A 23894-nucleotide genomic window follows, 5' to 3' on the forward strand; every position below is an offset into this window, starting at 1 on the left:
TTTCCCTCAAACATACTGCTCCACCTTAAAAGATGTGGAGCTTATAGCTAAGTTTCGCCACAATTGTAAACATTCCCTTTAATGAAGTGATATATGTTCATGATTAAACATTAAGAAATTAATGAAAGCAAGCAAAAATTTCTATGAAAAACAAGACAGACGTTGTGCATCAACACAAATTATTCATTCATTCATTATCTGTAACCACTATGATTACACAAATTGCCAGTCCACCTAGCAACATGTGTTTTTGGACTGTGGGAGGAAACCGGAGCACCTGGAGGAAACCCACGCAGACACAGGGAGACCACACTCCTCACAGACAGTCACCTGAAGTGGGACTTGAACCCACAACCTGGTCCCTGGAGCTGTGTGACACTACCTGCTGTGCCACCGTGCCGCCCCTATTTTATATTATGAAATTAAATTAAATTCAAAAGAAATTATTTTATTAAATAACATATTTAGTAAAGAGCCAAAATAAGGTGTTATTGTTATGCTACAGCATGTTGATATAGGTGTAATAGATGTAAACATTCTTCACTGTGTTACTTCCTGTGTAATATGTATTTGTATTGTAAATATATATTTAAATTTCCATAATACAGTAATAATTAGTGTACAGGTGAACATTGGCCATTCACTCATTAATTAATTCCATAATCAGCCATCTCACTTAACAACTCACTCTGAAACGACTGGCCATTCCTAACGTGACAGTGTGTGTTTAGTGTGTGTGCTTTTGTCTCATACGCTAATTGCCCAGTGCTCTCTAATCCACTGGTGCTCATTCTAGGAAGTGTGTATTTTTTCACGTTGTGTTTGATTGGGTCAGTGGGGTCAAGCCACCCTGCTGGTGTGGCCGTGAAAAGCTCTCGCTGTGGACTGGAGCCCGTCGCCACGGAAACTGAAGCCAAACAACTCTGATTGGCTAAAAGAGAAAGCCAGGTGTCCCCTGGCAAATGAAGAGGGGGATGGAAACATGATTGCTGGTTAGGAGGGACGTCTGTCTTTATATGCAGCCATCGCTCTCTCTCCCAGGCAACAGCAGGTGTGGAGATCTCCTGTACAGCCATTTCACAAAGACATCAGTGTCACAAGTGTCACTGTGAATGTAGATGTCATATACCACATTCTTTCTCTGGATAGTATATATATATATATAGGAGTGTAGATGCCAGTAGTACTTTTTAAAAGCCTGTTTATCACCCAATCAAGTAGCTAACAGTATTTATTTAAATTATTTAATCTTTTTTTTTTTTTTTTGAAAACGTCACATGATATGAATAACTAAACTGCTTTGGTCCATGAATGAACCTGTTTCCATAGAGCAGGTTACTTCACTGGGGTTGGCCATGATTACAATATAAAATATATCAGGCAAAAAAATTAAATGTTCTGTTTATATGCATTAAGAAAGATATTCTGCATGGTCATTTTCAACCTTATGTACAGTACTGTGCAAAAGTTTTAGGCACCAGAGATTATGAGATTTAAAAAGCTATTTATCTAAGCCATAAATGTTTATTTGCTAAAAACAAACAAACAAACAACAAATAATGCCCAACATTAGAATAAAACCAAATAACATTATTCCAGTAAAGTATGATAATCTATGTGTGAATGTGTTTAACTTCTTCCAAATCTCTCCTCTTGGAGTCCGTATTATTTAAGGTTTTCATCCAATACCTAGTTTTACCGATTAATAAATAATGATTTTAAATAATGTGTGCTTTTGATTTAACAAATTCATGCAATCAAGGAGAATCTGAATAAAACATTAGTTTTTAAACTCACTCACACCTACTACTTTATAGAAAATATGTATTTATTTTATATTACTATTTTTTTGTATTTACTGTGATTATATATAACTTTTTTTTCTGACAAAGGATTAGATTAAATATACATAATTAGGTGCCTAAGACTTTTGCACAGTACTGAAAAAACAAAAACAAAAAGCTGAAAAAACAAAAACAAAAAAAAAAAAACACAACACGCAAAACAAGCAGACAAAAACGCACTGTTCCCTCCACTATTCCTCCCATATTCAGACCTACAGCATTAAAAACAATGCTTTTCAAAGCAGGCATTGGACACTGAACAACACAACCACCCCACCTCACCCCACCCCCCATATATATATATATATATATATATATATATATATATAAATATATATATATATATACACACACACATATATATATATATATATATATATATATATATATATATAAAACCTCCAAAGCCCTACAAATGGTATTCAGGATATATATATATATATATATATATTACATCAAGAACAAAATGTGTCATTTATTTCTATTCCAAGAGCTCAGTAAAAGAGCAAAATTGGTTATTTCAAAGTTCACAGTTTATAAATGCTCCATAATGAAAAGGAGAATTTCTATGTTATGTTATGTCTAAATGTTAGTGTACTGTATTTACTGAGTACGGATCTTCATTCATCAGTCCAGGATGTAACACGTCTTATAACTTCAGTGTCAATGTGTAAATCTAAACTGATGGATTAAAGATGACGACGTGGACAGATCTAAACCTGTTGTTTGTTTTTTCTTGTAATAAGAGCATTCTTTATCAAAACAACAACAAAAACAAAACAGTTCCTATTTTATTCTTTAAGGATTGTAAAGGCAACACTGAAAATAACAGTTTGCAAACTACTGTCTCTTAGGAAAAACAAGGAAAATATATTTCTGCATGATATGGGCCCTTTAAAAGATGTGAAAGGCTGCCTGTAAATTGCAGGATCAAATAACAAAGAAGATTCTCTCCCCACTCCACAGGACACAAACAGGAACTTCCTCGAGCCATGCTAAGCTACACGTTCATCAATCTACAAACACAAAGAGCTTCTGTGAGCAAACAAATTCGCCCAGGAGGAACACAAACTGAGAGAGAGACACACATACACACACACACTCAGATGGGTTCAAAATGGCATCTTCTTTTGGTCAATAATTGATGCAGTTTCTCAGGGGACAGTCAAGGCCTTGCCAGGCCTGCTGATGTGCTGCTGAACTCAGTGTTTCCATCTTGGCTAGATTGCACCTTAAGGCTGTCAATACTTTTAAGCATATTGCACACTAGCCTTGTTCACTCAGTTGAAACCATCAGATTTTCCCATTTCATAACTTGCACTGCAATACAGACTGTGTGCGCTTAAAGAACACTGACCATCTACATTACCTTACATTATTGCCCATTCAGATCTATTTAAATTGATTTAGTGCAACAGTATGTGGAACGTCATGTGAAATTATTAAAAACTAAAGTAAAAAATGGTACTTGAGGATGTAACAGTTGTGTTTCATCTGCTTGGCCACAGGAAGTCCATTTGACCTTTGTGCAGTTGTGGCGTTCTGTAGCAGTTAAGTAGGTGAACTACAAGAACACAGGCAGGCAATGCAGGCAAAATTGGCCAGCGCCCCTTTAAACTTCAAAAGCATCCTGTTTTGAGTTCATTGCTCTGGGGCAATTGCGCTGTGTCACACAGCTCCAGGACCTGGAGGTTGTGGGTTCAAGTCCTGCTCCGGGTGACTGTCTGTGAGGAGTTTGGTGTGTTCTCCCCGTGTCCTCGTGGGTTTCCTCCAGGTGTTCCGGTTTCCTCCCACAGTCCAAAAACATATGTTGGTAGGTGGATTGGCGATTCTAAAGTGTCCATAGGTGTGTGTCTGTGTGTGTGTTGCCCTGTGAAGGACTGGCGCCCCCTCCAGGGTGTATTCCTGCCTTGCACCCAATGATTCCAGGTAGGCTCTGGACCCACCGCGACCCTGAACTGGATAAGCGGTTACAGATAATGAATGAATGAATATTTAGATTGTGTATTCTCATAAAAAGGAAAATGCAAGTAACTGTGTGTGTTTGTGTTTTGTGTATATAAAACACTCTCCTTAGAAGGCCAAGCAACCACTAACCATGACCAAACCATCACCTCAGAAACATAAATTACTCCCATGCAATCTGGGCTGATCTGTGGCCTTGAGCATACAACATGTCTATCTATCTCCACTTTTGAAATAATTTTAAAAGTATTTTGACAGAATAGAAACCCTGTTCCCTCTCACTGTCCAATTAACCAGACACATTTACTTCATTAGTCCACCTTGATGTAAAGTCAGAGATAGTAGCTCATATGTTGCTGCAAGGTTTGTCTTGGTCGTCCTCTAGTCATTCATCAGTGGACACAGGACACTGTCGACTTGATTTATGAGGTTGGTGGATCATTCCAAGTCCAGCAGTGATGCTGAAGTAATTAAAAACTCCAGTAGCACTGCTGTGTCTGATCCAGTCATACCAGCACAACACACATTATTACACCAGTGTCACTGCATTACTCAGAATGACCCACCATCTAAATCATACCTGCCCTGTGGTGGTCCTGTCAGGGTCTTGAGAATTGAAGAACACTGTCAAAGGGGGCAGATAAATTACGAAGAGCAACAGATTGACTACAGTCTTTAAATGTAGTACTACCATGTGCCTCTGTACGGTAAGTGGAGCAGAGAGAATGGACATGCAATAAGGAGAGCTGCAGTGTAAAGAGGTGTTTGCAATGGCTCAGCGGAGCGATACAGTGGTTGTAAACAAACGTGCTTTTATTGTGAAATATTAATCAATTCATTCATTCATTGTCTGTAACCGCTTATCCAGTTCAGGGTCGCGGCGGGTCCAGAGCCTACTTGGAATAATTGGGTGAAAGGTGGGAACACACCCTGGAGGGGGCGCCAGTACTTCACAGGGCAATACACACACTGACACATTCACTCTCACCTACAGACACTTTTGAGTCGCCAATCCACCTACCAAGTGTGTTTTTGGACTGTGGGAGGAAACCCACGCGGACACGGAGAGAACACACCAAACTCCTCACAGACAGTCACCCGGAGCAGGTCCCTGGAGCTGTGTGACTGCGACACTAACTGCTGTGCCACCGTGCCGCCCCTATTGTGAAATAAAATTTAATAAATAATTTTGGTCACTGATGATATGCTAGAAATGTTTTCCAACCCATATCCCATCCCTAATATCTTCACACCAGTCATGACTTGAAATCTGCTGTAGCCGCATGCTCACACTCTTGAAAGCGAAGGTGTTGCATTGTGGCCCCTTCCCCCTTTCGGCTTATGGAAATTAGACTACATTTGTGAGACCCCCACTCTAGCCAGGACTAAGGCCCTGGAGGACCCAGCTGGGGCACAACGTGACACCACAAAGAAAGGTCCACCACCTAATAACAGCCATTAATGAGGCGTATTTAGTTAACCTATGACAGTATTGAATGTACATGTATTAAAACACAGTCTGACAGATCAAGGTATATTAAAGCTGAGGCACTGGGGCAGGGGCTGAGCCACGCTTGGCGGGAAGCCAAGTTGTTCTAACTGTATCAGAAATGATTACAAGCCTTGGGGACAGGATTTGGTTGTCTAATGCATGTAACGGTCAATTTTGGGATGAGCAGGGTGTTTAGCATATGAAAAGAATGCAGGGTGCAATAGATTTTCTTTGGGGGAGGTGAATTTGGGGGATTACAAACACTCCCCATTGTCCGTGTTGAGGAAGACACTTAAAAAATGTTAAATTAAGCATCAGCTACTCTTCAGTGACTATAAAGGAGCTACAAAAATAAGTCAAATTTGAAAAAATAGCAAATTTACTGCTAATGATAATGACAAAATCAACCACAGAAAATGGATATATATGTGTTTTTAAGCTTGTTTAAATTTGAAATGTTAAAATGTTTAAAAAGCAGACATTTATTAAACAAAAACACTGTTTTTAGTTGTATTTAAAGGCTGTGTTCACTAATTTAATCCAATACACTTTTTTAAAAATTCTGAGAATGTTTGGACAATGGAGAGACCTTCATATGTCGAAAAGCATTGACTTATTATTGCTGTTTCAAATTCATAAATTAAGTGGAATTGACTCCTAATTTGGGAGACTGCTAACTGCATGAAAACAAATTCTGACCACAAGGGTTTCAAAACTAAACAGCTCAAGTTACAAATTAGTTTCTGTGGTAATTCCAACAATGAATAAAAAGTGTGATTTTGTAGTTATCCAGAATCCTGTACATGTCCTTTAAGTTTTACCCCATCATCAAACCAGAAAACATGCAAATGAACATTCAAAGCAATACAGTCTACCGAATTAATCATGGACAATACATTCAGAGTCTAAAAGTAATAATAAAAAGCCACTGAATTGTGAAGTATATTCCCATGTGAAAATAACAATACATAATAATTCATTTTATTTATATAGTGCTTTTTTCAAGATCCTTAAAGTCACTTTATATACATAATAAATCAGGGAAAACCAGTGTATAAAAACATTAAAGCCTATAAAATACAGTTCAATTAAGAGAAGAAAGAAAAATACATTACAACACTAGATCAATCAATAAACTGCCCAATTAAAAAGCTAAGTTTTGAAAACAACATTAGCTCATACATTAAAAGCTGATCTGAAAAGGTGAGTTTTGAGGAGTGATTTAAAAATGACCAGGTCAGTGCAGTCTTGAATGTGCTTGGGGAGAAAGTTCCAAAACAGCAAAAATACCAGAGATTAGGGCTGGACAATTAATTGGAAGGTATTCCAAATGAACATTCAGAACTTCTAATCCACATAATCGTGTTATTAATATCAATTAAACCGATTTTGCAGCCACATGACTCTGCCCCATTCAAGCTGCCACATGGAATCAACATGGAGGAGAACCTAAACACAGAGGCCATCTGAGCAACTCAAGCAGCTCGTACCAAAGGAAAATGCTGTGTCTGTCGTTTGGACTTTAGTGAGGAAGAGAGCATCAAGACATTAACTACCAAATAACTTGATCTTCTGCCCAAAAGCAACTATCAGAAATGGATTTTCCAAACCAGATAGTGTCCAACAGTTATCACCACATAAACAAGCCAAAACAGCACTGTTTGTGCAGCACTGTTTGAAACCACACTCTACAGCGAACATCCTTAGGCTTTTAATATTTTCATAGCCAGTGGTAGCATCACATTCTCTCACACAATAATGAACTTTCATATGGATGGATACGGTACCTCCATTATCATTCAAATAACCTGATTTAAAAAGGAAAATCATTCTACTTCAGAATCAGTGTCAGTAATGAAATGGAATCATTTCAGATATATAATGAGCCCCAATAATGGGTAGTAAAACCAACTGTGTAGAAACAAACAATCCCATTTTTACTTTCTGATAGCACAGAGCAATTTGCATATCTTAAATATCATACAATGTTTTATTTTACAAATATATTGGGCTTGGGCCTAATAAAAACATGTTTTCAGAACATCCAACACATTTATTTGAGGATCTGGAGCACCTACCAACCCACCACTAGTCAGTATTTGTGATCTGTCTGAGTACAGAAACCCGCCTCTTTGTCTGAGTCTCTCCAATCACAGCACTGGACCCAGGTTTATCGGAGAGTACAAAGATAAAGTTAAACTGAGCAAAACAGACACAACAAGTAGAATAAGAGCATTGAGAAACTGAGAAAAGAAGAATTCTGCTCATTCAAGGTTGCATTCAGAGAGTGATAAGGACGATCTGGGTCCTGTCTATGTAAAGACTGAAAACACAGAGGCAGTTGTATAGTGCTCTGTCCTTTGACACTGTAATGGGAGAACATGGCTGAATAGAATTTGCCATGACGGCTGTGCAAGTGGCAAGAAAGAGATTTCTCCAACAGTTGTTTCAGCTTCTGTGACCTGAAATATAAACGTGATCTGAGTCTTTGTACACTACACTCATACAAAAGACAGTGACTGAGAACGAGGTCTGCTTTGCTTGAAATGGAACCCTACTGATACACCGAATGACTAAAGCACTGTAATGGCAATGTAATATTTTGTCCACATCGCCCAGGCGTAATATAAAATTAAATTTCATGGTGCAGATGTTTTCAGGGTTCTGCATTAATTCAGTGATGCAAAAAGGTGTTGACGATGTGCTTCATTTGTCTTGTATTCCCTCTCTCTGTCACACACACACACACACACACTCATACAGTCACTGCCAGCTTGTGTTACTAAGGCAAAAGAAGGAATATATCCCCACCCTCTTAAAATACACATGTGGACAGAACTATGAAAAAGCAGTATTTCAAAAGCTCAGATTAGGATACAAATCTCATCGTGTTCATTTAGAAAGTGTAATAAGGCCATATTTGATACAAATGGGACGTTTTATGGCTCGCAATAAGCACTGAAACTAATTCAGCAGGAAATTCATTTTGTTGGTCTTAGAATGAAATTATAGGCTGTGTGTCCAACCAGAAAACACAGGCGAGATTCGATTGAGTAATTACAACAGAGATAATATATCATTACGGGTTAATTTTAGACATTCATATTAAATTACTCATTTACGTTAATAATTTAGAGAGACCCCAAACCAAGGTTTTCACATTGAGGCGCATATAGAAAAGAACAAAGAAGGTCAAGGTCAGTTTGTTTCTAGAAAATTTATTATTAATATGTCTGCCAATAGTTCTCTGTATATAAGACTACATAACCTTTAAAAGGTAAGCTGTGAGATTTTTTGAACTACAAAAACTATGAATACAGAGCTATAAAATGAAGAACAAGACAGATTTTGCTCTAAATGTCCCCGAATTAATGCTTCTTCATGAATCTACTATTCCTTGCCAAATACAAAATTAATTAAATTGATTCTATAAGGAGCATAAAATTGAAGCATCAAAAAGTGGTATTTCCAAACATGCACACAATAAAAAATATTCACAAAATGTGTATAAAGATCAATATTTGGAATGATATGTTTAAAACCGTAATGTTACATTATAACATTATAACAGTACAATTTCAAACTTTTTCAAACATCCCAAATAGCATTATGCTACTTCTCCAAAAACACACAATCCCATTAAAATCTAAACCGTTATATAGCTATGATGTGAACGATAAACAGTACCAAAACTGATGATCGTTAATTGATGATAGTTAAAAACATTATATAATAGTTTATGCATTTTGCTCTGAATGAGTTAAATAGAAATATATGTAGAAACATATATTTCAAGACAGAACACCAATGCCTTTGTGTATAGGTATGTGTTGGTGTATAATATTGACATATTATCATGTAATAGATGTGCTCTCCTTGGACTGAAGGACCAAATTCTTTATAAAAACTGGTCTATCATGCGTACATTATTAAATTAGTGAAGCTTTCCATTCAACAAAAAGTACTATTAATTACTAGAATAATCTATTATTGGAGCCACAATACCGTGATTATATTACATACCACAACTGATCTAATATGATATTATAAAAGCATATCCAGGAATCCTTGCTTTCACATGGTCAGGATGTTTGCATTATTCTCATAAATTATTCGGTTAAATGTCTTGCTTCATCCAAACTGACACTGAAATGCTGATCTGGAAGAATTAAGGGCAGTCAGAAGAATCATAGCTCACAATATAGCTACACTATAATGCTTTGGAGCGTGTTATACATCAGCTATTATTGAAATGGAAGTCTCTAAAATGTGTAGGTGAAGTCTTTATAATGTGCCTAGTCTTGAATATATTTTCTGCTGTGTAAACACCATCCACATAAATCCTACAGGAAAAATCTGTGGCTATTGTATGAATGGCAAGGCATTGCTCTAGCCCAGAATAGACAGCACTGAATATCTTGGACAATATAACACTCGTCTATGAAAGACAACATTTAAAGCCACAAGGTGATTTTATAAAGCCCACACCTTGTGAAATATAGAACAAAAACAAAAACAAACAACGAGCAATAAAAATGAGCAATAAAAATGAGCAATAAATTTTAAATGCAACAATGCCTTAAATCTATTGTTATGAAAAGGTCAATGTTGAGGGAATAATCTCAGCGTAATAAAATAAATAAATGGAAAATCAATATAAATCTGTTGATAGTGGATCAATCATTATTCATCTAAGGGTTATTATGATAACTGTCAACATGTTATGTCAATGCCATCAATGCTTAAAAACGACAAGCATATACATCCATCCCTATATCTCAGTATTCATTTCATAACGACCTTTACTGATTATACTTAGTTTATTATTCTCTAGGTTAATCAGCGGTCTGTAGGTGTTTTCATAATGTGCCTAGACGTGAGTGATGATATTCCTGCTGATGAAGTCCTACAGAAAAAAATCTCAGGCTGTTGTGTGAATGGCAAGACACTGCTTCACCCCAAAGTATGTACATTAATGAATGGCTCTGCCAATAAATAAAATCCCTCCGACAGAAAAACAACATTTAGTGGTCATAACACAGACCACAGACCGGTGACATATTGTTACTTTTATCTGGTTGCTCTAGAAAACCTTTTTCCAGTTAATGTGAATAAAAATCCTGGCCCCATGATACAGTCTACAAACTAGAACCCCCCAAAAAAAGCTGATGGTTGTAGGTCATTTAAAGTTCACCTGAGGGGGTTATGAACCCATTCAACACGTTTAATCAATGACAAAAGCCTTTATAGACTTTAAACAAATGATAGCTGTAATTATCAGTATTATTATTTTTGTATTAGCATTATTATTAGTAATTGTTAAATTCCCGAGAGGCAATAAAGCTTATTTTGCCCGAAACGGACTCCAAAACAAGACATAATTTATGTCAGTAGATACGTGTCTACCGTTGGCTCACCCTCAACTGCTGACAATGAAGAGAGAAACCGTTCACTCACCGCGACAACCACCGTGTCTTCTCCTTTAAATTTAGGGATAAATTTGTCTCCTCTGTTGATTTCAGACTGGTTCAGGGGCCTGAATCGGCACATCACCTTCACCCCGCACTCAGCCGCGTCCACCATGGCTGAATTACACCGACAAAACACTGTTTATACCCGGCAAAAGTTGAGAAACTTGACCGACGTGAAGATGATCAGCCACGGATCTCCATTGGCCGCTTGTCGCTGTTGTGGTTTGGTGTCAATTCTTCCTCAAATCAATTTTAAATCCTTTCTACTTAAACAGAGACGGTTTTAAAGACGTGTGTGTTTAAAAACAGCAGCTATTACCACACTGTTTAAAGCAAAAGAATACTTCTAAACTGCCCCTCTGGCTTTAGAAGCACTGACTGCAGCAGCTGCACCGTCCGTTCAGTAGCATCACCAGCGCCAAATGCGGTGCATTTCTTTTCTTTTTACACACCTTTTTAGGAACATCCCGCCCCTTCTGCGCTGTGATTGGCTAATGTGTTTTCAAATATTCATTTATGATTGGCAAAAATTATGCAGAGGCCCTTGTATATTAGCCAATCCCAACACAGCACAGACGTTCTGTCCTGAAAACAGGTGGGGGCAAAAAAATGAAAAAATAAAACCCCACATCTCCCACCTGAATTGTGTAGCTTATGTTGATGCTTTGCACTCTACTATGCAACAGCGCCGCCATTCGGAGGTTTACCAACGGTGCAGTTTGTAGGTGAAAGCAATAAGAGTGGACAAGCCTACGAAAATATAACATGCTCGCTGTTTTTTTTTTTTTTACATCAAATAAAGACAACACAAAATATGTTATTTGAGAATACATACAACACTGATATATTTTAGCCAGTGTATTAAAGACCAGTTCAGTTCAAGTTAAAGTGTTTTTTATTGTCCTTTCAACCATATAAAGTGGTGTACAGTACACAGTGAAACAAATCAACGTTCAGCTCCTCAGATCCCCAGTGTCCCCCACCCAACAGAGAGTAATTAATATTGGTCTTTATTTGTATTACTGTTGTGTAATGAGTAACTTTTTTCACTTTTATAGACTCTGATTGATCCTTTCTGTATCTAATCCAATCTACCTATACCCTACTTAAAAAAGGCCTGTAAATCAGGCTTACATGTGGCCCTTAACTCCTCAGGTGAAGAGGTGGGTAGGAAAATAGATGTATTCTGTCCAAAGAGCGATGAATGAATTAATAAATCTGTATTTGTTTAATTGTTTTTGACATTCCTTCATATAAAAGAATTAAATAGATAAAATAATATTCAAATCCACCTTGAACTACTACATTTAAATTATTATATCCCCCACATATAACTTAAACTTGTAATGTCATTATTATTTCAAGAAATAAGATAAGAAAGTATTTCTGGAAAACAATACCATAACACAGTGTGGGGAATTGATTCATTCATTCATTCATTATCTGAAACCGCTTATCCAATTCAGGGTCATGGTGGGTCCGGAGCCTACCTGGAATTATTGGGCGCAAGGCAGGAATACACCCTGGAGGGGGCGCCAGTCCTTCACAGGGCAACACACACACATTCACTCACACCTACGGACAATTTTGAGTCACCAATCCACCTACCAACGTGTGTTATTGGACTGTGGGAGGAAACCGGAGCACCCGGAGGAAACCACACCATGGGGAGAACACACCAACTCCTCACAGACACTCACCCAGAGCGGGACTTGAACCCACAACCTCCAGGTCCCTGGAGCTGTGTGACTGCGACACTACCTGCTGCACCACCGTGCCGCCCTACTGAAATATTAGTATTTTTTTACAAAATAATATTTGCATATTATTACTATTATTTATTTTTAGTTCAGGTAATGTTATTCATTTTCTGCTGATTATATATGATTACAGTATGAATACTTTTGGTCACAACTCTCATATTTTTGCATAATTTTACAAAAAGTGTGAGTTTTTGCAAGTTTCCCACTGTGAAAGTCAGTCCAAGCACATCTAGAACCAATGTAGTCCGGACTACGGTGGTTTAAACCAACATGGTTCAAACTACTGTGGTACTAACAAAGTACAACAGTTTGGGAAACGGTCGGACTTCAGATGATAGTTAGTTGAACAATGCATTGTACTATGTTAGTTCAATGCTAGGCTCCGTCGTTGTAAGGGAAACTCACCCCAGGGTGTGTTCCCGCCATGCTCCCAGGGATTCTGAGTAGACTCCAGATCCACCAGAATCCTGAACTGAATAAGCGGTTATAGACAATGAATGAATGAATGTTAGTGTTACATGTAACAATGCATGTGTTTGTTATCTTGTTTTCTTTCCTGGTTCTTTCTTCTTCTCTCTTTCCCTTATTCACGTATGTAGATTGGACTGTCATTTCGGGCTCACTTTTTTTGGTAGGCCATTGTTTGACTCTGGCTGGTTGTATGGTCTTGTGTGGTGGACTGTCTTAAAACTAGTTTAAATAAAACACAGCATAGATTTTTAGAGATCTAAATATTTTAGCGTGTCATTTACAACGTCTACTTTAAAAAAAAATTTAAAATTATGGCAGAAATCAAGAGTCATGAAGAATGACTTGAACAGAAGAGGCAGATCAATGGAAGAAGAAAAGCAGTGAAAGTTCTGAGCACTGCTTCATTACAAATAAAACATGAAAACTACGAGGTTTTAGTGGATTACAGCATTTATTAATAACACAATAATCAATAACAACAATACGATAATTAACATCATTGAAATCAATATTTACAGATTACAGAATTTAATCGATTACATCTATAACATCAATGAAATCAACATTTACAGATGCAAAACTAGGGAATGAAGGGCAAAGGGTCAGGGAAAGGGCTTTTCTTTTTTTTGTATAAGCTACAAATTAATCAATAACTACAATTAAATCAATAAAATCAATATTTACAGATTCAAAATTAGGGAATGAAGGGTAAAGGGTCAGGGAAATGTTTTTTTTTTTGTTCTTTTTTTTTTTTTTCTTTGAGGCTGATGTTGATGTCCATGTCTCTGTACATCAGCGCTGTACTTCTTCCTTCAGTAGAAAGTGGTGGTCATCATGGAGGAGGAGGCTGTGAATGTCAGAGCCTGGATCACAACTAAACAATAAAACAGCAGCAGAGTAAAAATGACACACTGACCACAAACACAAGCAGCGGTCAGTTCACTTTGATCACATGAAATTTTTATAAGAATGAAGAAACATCCCTGTGTGTTCATGACATACCGTTCCTATCGGTGAGCCTCCTGGTCTGCCTTCGTTCTCGATCGAGAGTCAAGCGCCACCTAACCCTGACCATACATGTGGTCACCAGAAGGCCTAGGAGAAGAAAACCCCACATGAACACACTCTTCATGTCCGACACCACTGTGTCCAATTTGTGAATTCTGCATCCTCGGTTTAGTAGCTGTGTTAAAACCTGGGTCTCAAGACGCTGAAGGACTCACCACTTGTGTTTCTGCGGGCAGCTTGGTGGACGGTCACCTGCTGGTGACTCTGGAGGTGTGAGGACAGAGGGTGGGCCGGAGGCTGAGATGGAGCTACAACACAACAAGAGCAGAGGGTTCAACAACCAGGAGCTTTTCATCTACTGTGAGTAATGAAATAGTAATTACAATGTAATAACATACCATTCTGTTGTGTGAGTGTGACCTCCTCCATCACCTCCTTCACTTTCTCCTCCTCCACCTTTTCCTCCACCACCTTGTCCTCCTCCTTAGACAAAGTTAAACAAAGTTTGCAGTGGATGGTTGTGGAATGAGGGCAATGATATTAGCACATTTTAATTAAATTCAGCTAATGTAACAATAAAGAAAATCTCACCTGCTCCTCCTCCACCTTCAGCAACATCTGCTCCTCCTTCTCTTCTCTTATAACCTCCACCACCTCCTCCTCCTCCAATTTAGACTCCTCCTCCTTCTCTTCCTCTCTGAAGGCCTCCTGTTCCTCCTCCATCTTTTCTTCCACCAACTTCACCTCCTCTAATATGTCCTCCTCCTTCTCCTCCATCACTTTCTCCACCTCCTTCTCTCTGACCTTCATCCTTAGACGCTTGATCTCGTTCATAAACTTGTCTAACTCCTTCACTATGAGCTCCACCTTATCCTCCTCCTCCAACACTTTCTCCTCCTCCATTGTGTATTTCTCCTTAGCTCTCGCTTCATGCTCCTCCTCCATCTTCACCTCCTTCACTTCCACCTCCTCCATCCTCTTGTCCCTCTCCTCTACATTTCTCCACCACCACCTCTTTTTATTCTTCCTCTTCTCCTTCTTAGAGCTCTTTGTTTTAAGGTGGGGCTCGTGGTTGGACTCGTCGTCCTCGATTTCTGTTCGAAAACAGCAGAGCAACATTTTTGCAGCTGGTCACTGTAAGTGGTAAGCAGCGAATAGCCAAATCTTCGGAATTTTGTTGATGTCATAGCATGTTGTTTACATGTTGCCGTGACGATTGGCTTTTCTGGCACGTGGTTATTGTTGCAGTGTTCTAACAGTTGACTGTCTGTGAGGAGTTTGGTGTGTTCTCCCCGAGTCTGTGTGGGTTTCCTCCCACAGTCCAAAAACACTGTAAACCCGAATAAGTTAGCAGAACTTAAAAAAATTAAGGCTATCAGTTGTCTTAATATTTTTAAGTTCATAAACTTAAAAGTCAGAAGTATGTTTAATTTTGTTGTTTGAGTTACGTACACACATTAACTTTAAGTCACTTCTACTTCAATTAAAGCTTGAAACAACTCAAAAATATTCATTTCTATTACGTAAAAGAATTAACTACTAATAATTAATTTATTTGAAGTAATTTAATTATATTTTGAATGTTGACTTAACTTATTATATACAATTTCAACTAACTTTAAATGAATGGTTATGTAATTAAATATTTAAAATACTCACAATAAAAACACTTTTAATACTCAAAATTACACCCGTGAGTACTTAAATAATTTGTTTTAACAGATTGCCTACAGTTCTACAGTTCTACTAACTCAAAATATTGACATATGTCACGCCCTCGTCCTGTCTGGTCTGTTTTTCCCGCCATGTGCTCTCTAAGCATATGGCTCTGTTTGGTATTGTCCTTGTCTCCGCCTTTGTCTAGGACGTCTATAATTCTTTCTTGTCTCCGTTTCTAGATTCTTCACCTGTTTCTCCCCTTTGTCCGTCTTCTGTTCTGTCCAGAGTCTAGTCTCTTGTTTCTAGTTATATGTCTCCAGCCTCATTTCCTGTGTCTGTTCCTGTCTTGTCCTGAGTCCTGTCTCCAGTTGGTTTCCTGTCTTGTTTTCCGTGCTCCCTCCTGTGCCAGCTCCTGGGGGGTCTAGGTTACATACCCTGGGAGGTGCGTGTTCAGGAGGGGGCATCTGTCACGCCCTCGTGCTGTCTGGTCTGTTTTCCCCGCCATGTGCTCTCTAAGCATATGGCTCTGTTTGGTATTGTCCTTGTCTCCGCCTTTGTTCCGCCTCCTTGTCCGTCATCCTCGTTATCTGTTTCAGGTGTGTCTCGTCTGTTCGTGTATTTAAGTTCCCTGGTGTCACTTGCTTGTATCGGTCATTCATTTTGTCTCCTACTCATGTCATTTTGTTAGAATTCCTAGCTCTATTCATGTTGTTTCATGTTCTCATTCCTAGTCATGTTCTTTCCTCACTTCGTGTTTGCCCTCAAGTTCATTTGTGTTTGTTTTGTTATTTTCTTGTAAATAAAAGTCTGCGTTATTAGCGTGTGTGTCCGCCTCCGTCAGTCTGACTCAGTGTTCCTGACAACATACACAAAACATAGGTTCAAACTGAAATTTATTTATGAACTAAAGAGCAGGTATTCTGAGCCACATAGATAGTTTTCCAAACATTCTCCTACATTTACACCTTCTAAGTGCATAGACCATCAGATCATTCTTCATGGTCTGTAACCTAGGTGACAGTTTCTCATCCTCCAGTCCAAGTAAAAATTTTTGAACAAATTCAAAAGTGCTGGTCAGTCCCTTGGAATAACTGAGATGAAGAGCATAAATTTGGCCAAACAATACCAGAAAAGCATCTGCAAGCCTGCAGAAGTGGGTTACCAAATCACTCTCCAGGACAATGGAAATTTTACAGTTTACCAATAATAACATTTTACAGTTATTATTTACCTTCTAAATTGCACTTAATGCTAGGAAATATGGCAAATAAATACATTTCATGGAGTACAGATTTTTCATATGTTGTCACTTTTTTCTGACATCTTGTAAATTGTAACAGAAACATTGTGTATGAAATTATGTTTACATAATACATTTAATAATAAACACGTTTTATTACAGAGAGCATAACTAGCCCTGTTTAATTATATGTGGTGAAGCATTTGAAACAAAGAGTAAAAAAACCTGTTTTGACAGTGATTGCACCATTTACTAAATGTAAATATTGGACTATTTAAGGAGAAATGGAAAAAGTCTAACAAGAAGCTGATGAATAAGAAGTTCACTTTTTATGCTGTATTTAGTTAAACATAGCACAGTTCATCTGGAATGAATGTGACAGTACAAGTATAAGACTTACTGTGGATGTCTTGTAAAAACCTAAGACGTCCTCACGCAGCAAGACCGGCAGAGCACGAAGAACTGTAGTTCACCTTGTGTGGACATCATGTAATTCCTAACAAATAATGAAAAACCATGATACACTTATCAGGTCAGTTAAACACACTTGTTAAACAGTGTTCCTGTATATCACACAAAATTCCCCCATAAACAAAAAACTCCTAACCTGTTCATCATGCACCTTCAAAATGTCACCAAGAGCATCTGAAACTCACCCTGTCTTGGAAGCTTTTTGCCAGAACATGGTCATCAAACGAGGTGTGTGGTGATCTAGTTGTGCATAGAACTTGTTGGGCAAGTTTTGGTTTGTGATCCTCTGAAACTCTGAATACACCTTTAGTTGACAAAAACATTCCAATGAGATATATATATATAAACATATATTTTACAGTGTATATATCACTGGACAAAATAAATACCTCAGCCTCCATACACAGGGCAGGCCAGGAAGGAATTGTTTAACTGATGGGCTGGTGGTGACAATGATCTGAGGGTTTCAAGGGTTACTTGGTTGTGTCCCTGTCGAACGTTTGGTAAGAAGTTGACTTCTGCACGCTTTGGTCTCTTTATGTTTGAGTGTGATGGTTCATTTTCAGGATTGGTCCGACTTCTTTTCCCAGCATTAATATAATTTATATTACAATAATTTTTATCATTTATTAATACTACATTTCAAGACACAAATACACAAAACTACTAAGATTTAAAATCCACTAAGTCTGTCCTAATGGAATGTGTGTACAATACAGGTAATAAATAAGAATAATGTCATAATACTTTATTTAATGATGTCTACTTTATGTTGTTTTGTTTTGCCTTGGGGTATTGATATTGTTGTGTTTGAACCCGTGTCTTAGTCCTGTCAGGTTGTCCGTTTGTTTCTGTCTTCCTAGGAAGGTGAGAACAAACTAGATGCGCACGCACTTACATGGTGCACACGTAGTTTCTGTATTGTATAGATACACCAGAGTAGAGGGCAGGTACCAGCTTAGGTGTTAGTCTTGTTTTGTTATTTTCATTTCTTTGGTACTGTCCATGTTCCTCCCTCCTTTGGTTTGTTTACCTGTCATGTGTTATTGTTTTATGACCTTTTGTATTAAAGTAATGTTTGTAGTCCATGAACAACTTGGTTTCTGGCTTTTGGCTGGCTTCTCTTTTCCACTTGCACATATTGTTACGTTTCCCTTACTACTACCACCCTAGACCCTGAAGCCCAATAGTAGGGGTGTAACAGTTAGTATGCCATAGTAAAACATTATAATAATAGAACAAAAGTCAAAGCTCTATAGACATGGGTGGTTTCTTGTCTGAAAGATATTACATATTTAAAAATGGCCAAACTGACAGTCTTGGGCATTTTAAATTTAAACAAGCCAATTAAAGTGCAGATGCATATATCAATACACAGCTGTACAGTACACCTTATGCAGGACTATCTCTCTGCCTTCTGTGTGTCAAGAAGGAAAACACAATGCATTCATTGGCAAAATAAGCCTCATGCAAGGTAGAACTCAGAGTTTCAAGACATTTTCAAGGTTATTTTTTAGACCTGTTTCAGAAACAGTGCTTTTAATGTTTACTAAAGACTAAGGATTTCCTGTGGACATTCGCTATGTTGGAAGAAGGTAAATAGTGGTTTCTAGTTGATACCAGGCGGGGAATGTCATGGCACTAGTGATGTGTCGGTCGCGAACGAACCGGTCCAAAGAGCCGGCTCTTGTAAGTGAACGATGAGAGCCGGTTCCCGTCTAAGACCGAGCCATTTTTTTCTAAGGCTTGTCATTCAACCAATCAGAGAACAACAAGCAAGCTCCAACCCTCCAAACTGAGACACTTGGTTTTCCGGAATGCCAATCTGCCTTCCAAAAAATAGTTGAAGAAATGGATTTCCCAGAAATGGCTGATTATTTAATTTAATAAGCTATCTTGTGATACCTGCGTTTTGTGTTCCATTGGCTATATTTCAGAGTTTACAAGTGATTTTTATTAAGGTGTTTAAGTAAAAATCCAGTTATTTATACAATGTGTGAGTGCAATCAGTGAGTTATTACAAGACAGCCATAAAACAATTGGCCATTTCAACACTATTTATTATTTTTAATATTGAACAATAATATTTTGTCCATATAGTCATGTAAAATGTAGGTAATATTGTTCTGTACCAGTGGAAATAAGTGGTAAAACAAAGAGCCATTTAGGAGCCGAAAGAGCCGGCTCTTTATGAAGAGCCGAGCCAAAAAGCCGGCTCCCCAAAAAGAGCCGAAATTCCCATCACTACATGGCACATATATTGTATCCTTCCATTTGTCTACTAATGTCACATTGTGGTGGTTTGTTGTAAAATAACTTAACTCTTACTATTTTCTTATTGGTTAATTTAGACCATGTGACTCTTAGGTTAATAGCTAACCAGGAAAAGTCTGCAGTATAGAGGTGGGCGAAACCAGGAGTTTTGGTATCAATCCGATACCAAGTAAATACAAGGCCAGTATTGCAGCATTGAATTGGCAACATTGTAGAGTTTTTATCTGTTGTTTTTGGCCTTGTATTTACCTTGATTAATTGAGTCAGCAATGTAGCTGATGTGCTAAAAACAATGTACATAGTGTTTACATTGTTACAACAGTGTTACAATTAGTGCTAACAATGACAGTAAATGGTACTGCAACTACTGTAGAAACTACTTTATTAGTAATAGAAAGTACTGTAAATGCTATTTAGATAGGTAGTTATCAACAGGGCTAGTTGATTGTGTAATGCTTAAATCTATATAACTTCCTAAAGGAAGCTTAATGCTGCAATGAAGTTATTATTTTTATTTATTTATTGTGTGTGTGTGTGTTAAAACTCAGGAGGGTTGCTCAGGTGGGTTGATTTAAACCTGCCTTCCTCTCTCTACATGAACAGTCTTTGAACTGCAGTATTAAGCTCCCTTTATAAAGTTATTAACTGGTCTCCGGCCTGTATGTCCTTCCCATTTGGCGGTCAAGCCATCCAATCAGAAATTACCTTTGTCATTTGACGTTTCTGATTGGCTGAAACTGAGGCACATTGTAATGGCTGTAAGTGTGGAGCGAGCGCGCGGGTCAGAGACATTGCGCGTAGGACAGGAGAGCAAGATGTATAGGTTCTTGCTCGCTCTACATATCCGCGCGCGAGTGCACAAAAGTAACGACATACACCCACACACTTTAGCGGGAGAGCAAAAAAGCTTGAGTATCGATCTTTTTCCACGAGTATTGATCAATACCAATACCAGCGTTGGTATCGATATTTGGATCGATCTGCACACCTCTACTGCAGTAGTCAGAAATCTCTCCATGCGGTTAGACAGAGAGCTTCTTCAACATTTCCTTTTGTTGTGCCTTGGAAAGCCTGTGCTTGTAAGTTAATTATTTCATAGTTTCTGTAATAAGTAAATACATATGTTGTATATATTATTTGGAGCAAATATAAGGAACAGTTGTTCATGTAGTAAAGCTAAAATGCTAAGATAAGCTAAATGCGGTTCATTAAACTAAATGCAAGCTATCTGTAACCAGCTGAAATTAGTACGTACTTTATGTTGAGAGTAGTCTGTAATCAAAGCAATGTATATTTGTTCTCCTTTCAGTTTACAGGAATGAACAAATAAATCATAAAGAAGAGAAAAGGACTCAGTAAAGCACTTTAATAACATCCCTGTGTTCAACTTTCTCTGGATTCTGTGTGTTAGCTATATGTCATAGATGCGTAGAGAGAGCACGCATTGGTGACAGAATACTCATGCATCTTTAACACAGTGACAGTAAACAAGGTAGTGCATAGAAAACCCTAGATTCTACATGCTGAATATAGAAAATATTCAGTATTGTGCTGTTCTTATACAATCTGGATCATTATAGGGTTGTATAATAATTGCCATTCGTTTACACTTGTTTGGTGCACTCCAGTGTTCAAAAGGGAGTGTTCACACTTAGTCTAACAAACTGCATTAATAGAGCAATCGCACCTGGGTTCTAATCGAACAAACCTGACAACCCTTAGTGTGTGTTGTGGCTCAGACACAGCAGCGCTGCTCGAGTTTTTAATCATTGTCCACTCACTGTCCGCTCTGTTAGACACACCTACCTCGTTGGCCCACCTTGTAGATGTAAAATCAGAAACAGTAGCTCATCTGTTGCTGCCCAGTTTGTGTTGGTCGTCCTCTAACCCATCATCAGTGAACACAGGACTCCACCAACTGGACACTGGACACCAACTGGACATTTTTGGTTGGTAGACAATTCCTAGTCCAGCAGTGACACTGAGGGCTTCAAAAATCCAGCAGCACTGCTGTGTCTGATCCACTTGTACCAGCACAACAAACAAACACACCACATCAGTGTCACTATAGCACTGATACTCTACAATGAATTATCTGAACCACAAATAAGAAGCAGCAGCATGAGATGAAGCGGAAAGCTCTGGAGCAGCTGCACATGAGCATTAGGTCTCCAAGCCCAGTGCCAAGTGTGAGATAAAGGCAACAACTGGAGGATTATTATTTATTATTTTCTTTATTGATTTTGATTCTTATTTTGTGTGTCTGTGTGGGGTGGGGGGATATCTGTAGTTAGATTGTTCTCTACTTTCTTTCTCCAAACCAAGTAGAGAGAAAAGCTCTTTACTTGGTTTGCCTTCATCTCTCCTTCCCACCAACTCCTCTTCTGTTTTTCCTACACCTCTCTCCTGTTCTCCTTTTCTCTTATCGCTCGATATATCTCTTCTCTCCTTGCTCTTCTCTTCATCTTTCTTGCCTTCCTTTTCTCTTCTTCCTTTACTCTTATTCTGTTCATCCCTTTCTTTTTCTGTCTTGTCTTCTGTCTTTTCCAGCTCTCTCTTTCCCCCTTCTTTCTCCTCATCTGTCTTTCCTTCTGATCTCTCCTCTTCTCTTCCTCCTTCCTCATCCCTCTTTCCTCCCTCTCTCTCCTCTTTTTTCTTTTCTTCCTCTCTCCTTTTCTCTTATCACTCGATATATCTCTTCTCTCCTTGCTATCTTCTTCATTCTTCTTGCCTTCCTTTTCTCTTCTTCTTTTGCTCTCTCATTGTGTTCATCCCTTTCTGTCTCTGTCTTGTCTTCTGTCTTTCCCAGCTCTCTCTTTCCCCCCTCTTTCTCCTCATCTGGGTTTCGTCCTGGTTCTTCTTCTGTTCCTCCTCCTCCTTTCTCTTTATCTCTATTTCGTCCCTCTCTCTCCTCTTCTTCCTTTACTCCCTCATTCTGTTCTTCCCTCTCTCTCTGTTTCTCCTCGTTTCTCTTACGTACTTCACTCTCCTCCACTGTTGTTCACTGGTGAAATGATCATTAATAATTGCAGAGTGAACATTGTTGTGTGGATTATTTTCTTCTTCAGGGTTCAAGCCCACAATCTCCTGATTTAAATCACCATAGCAACCACCTTACAACCACTGAAGAGTGTAGTAGTGTTTCACTGTTTTTTTTTTCAGTTTGTCTCCCACAAGTTAGTTGTTGATTGATCTCACTCACCCTCAGCTTTCTCCACTTGTCCTCCATCTCTCTGCTGAAGGTAGGGTGCCATCCGTTGCTGAACGGCCTCTTTTTTAATCTCCTTCACACGCTCCATCATCTCCTACATCCTTATCCAAATTTCAGCTTTAACATCAATAAACACAGTCAGTTCTCCAGTCACTTATAATTCCTCAAGTATTCCCACTGTTTCCATCACTCACTGAGGAATCGGGAATCTGGAAGCGTCTTCTCCAGCCTCAGCCCAGTTCCCGAGTCCCGTTCTGAAAGAATCAGAATATGTTCAGCACTTTCAAATGAATTAATTCAGCTACTGTAAATACACACACTGTAGCCACAGACATGTCATCATGCACAAAACCAAATGTTGGCTAAAGATTATTAAGCCCTTCAGCACTGAGCTGTATAACAGTGAGACTGTGTTCAGTGGAGCGTGTGATCCAAAACTGATCATCCAGCCCAGAATTGACTTGAGTGAGGTTTTATTTGCAGAATGATATCAAATATTCAAAGAAAGTTTCCAACAACTAGTGTAAAATTTATAAAAAAAAATTGTTTCAGATGAAAATTAGGTTGTCCGTTAACTTTTGGCCAGATTTTGGTGTGCTTGTTGACCCTCGTGGATTTGGCGTTACATTTGCACCATGTTGTATCCATGACCTCACTTTGGGTGGTCTTCATCAAATGGTGATGATATATTCATCCCGTGAATAAATAAATTAATTAGTCTGCTGAAATGGACCAACAGCAGCCAAGTTTACTGAGCTGCCATTGTAACAGATACTATCCAGGCTGATGATACCTCACAACTCATGGATATAATCCACCAGCCCCAGTTGATCACTAACTTCAGAACATCCCATGGATATGACACTGACCAGAGGATGAAGAGGTCAGTGGGTCTGTATTGAACCGGATTTCCCCACTTTTTTATTTATTTATTAGTAAATTATCTGCATTAAATTTGCGAGGGCTGTCCATACACCTCTTTTTCATCCTTATCATGTGCTCATCCGAGACACTGCCATAAAACC

The 23894-nt window shown here is 38.4% G+C and overlaps 3 protein-coding genes across 4 annotated transcripts in view; all 3 read right to left on the minus strand.

Moving 5' to 3' along the window:
• The window catches only part of kif5c (kinesin family member 5C), a 47247-nt gene extending 36096 nt beyond the window's left edge, over positions 1-11151 (minus strand). For both annotated transcript variants that reach the window (XM_066686323.1, XM_066686322.1), the window contains exon 1: positions 10759-11151. In XM_066686323.1, the coding sequence (XP_066542420.1) occupies positions 10759-10884 (126 nt within the window). In that variant the 5' untranslated portion in view covers positions 10885-11151. The remainder of the gene's footprint in view (positions 1-10758) is intronic.
• A 2375-nt stretch (positions 11152-13526) lies between these two features.
• On the minus strand, positions 13527-23116 carry LOC136710365 (uncharacterized protein PF3D7_1120000-like). Its single transcript, XM_066685837.1, has 9 exons — positions 23064-23116; positions 22861-22986; positions 17570-17688; positions 17314-17409; positions 14606-15108; positions 14413-14497; positions 14230-14322; positions 14009-14101; positions 13527-13880 (listed from the first exon to the last, which is right to left on the minus strand). Exons 5-9 carry the CDS (start codon positions 14987-14989, stop codon positions 13819-13821), a joined length of 717 nt encoding a protein of 238 aa, XP_066541934.1. The 5' UTR covers positions 14990-15108; positions 17314-17409; positions 17570-17688; positions 22861-22986; positions 23064-23116; the 3' UTR covers positions 13527-13818.
• On the minus strand, positions 22279-22960 carry LOC136710995 (uncharacterized). Its single transcript, XM_066686935.1, has 2 exons — positions 22861-22960; positions 22279-22652 (listed from the first exon to the last, which is right to left on the minus strand). Exons 1-2 carry the CDS (start codon positions 22958-22960, stop codon positions 22279-22281), a joined length of 474 nt encoding a protein of 157 aa, XP_066543032.1.
• Positions 23117-23894: the final 778 nt, after the last annotated feature.

This window comes from Hoplias malabaricus, chromosome 12 (assembly GCF_029633855.1).
Source record: "Hoplias malabaricus isolate fHopMal1 chromosome 12, fHopMal1.hap1, whole genome shotgun sequence".
Classification (NCBI taxonomy): Eukaryota; Metazoa; Chordata; class Actinopteri; order Characiformes; family Erythrinidae; genus Hoplias; species Hoplias malabaricus.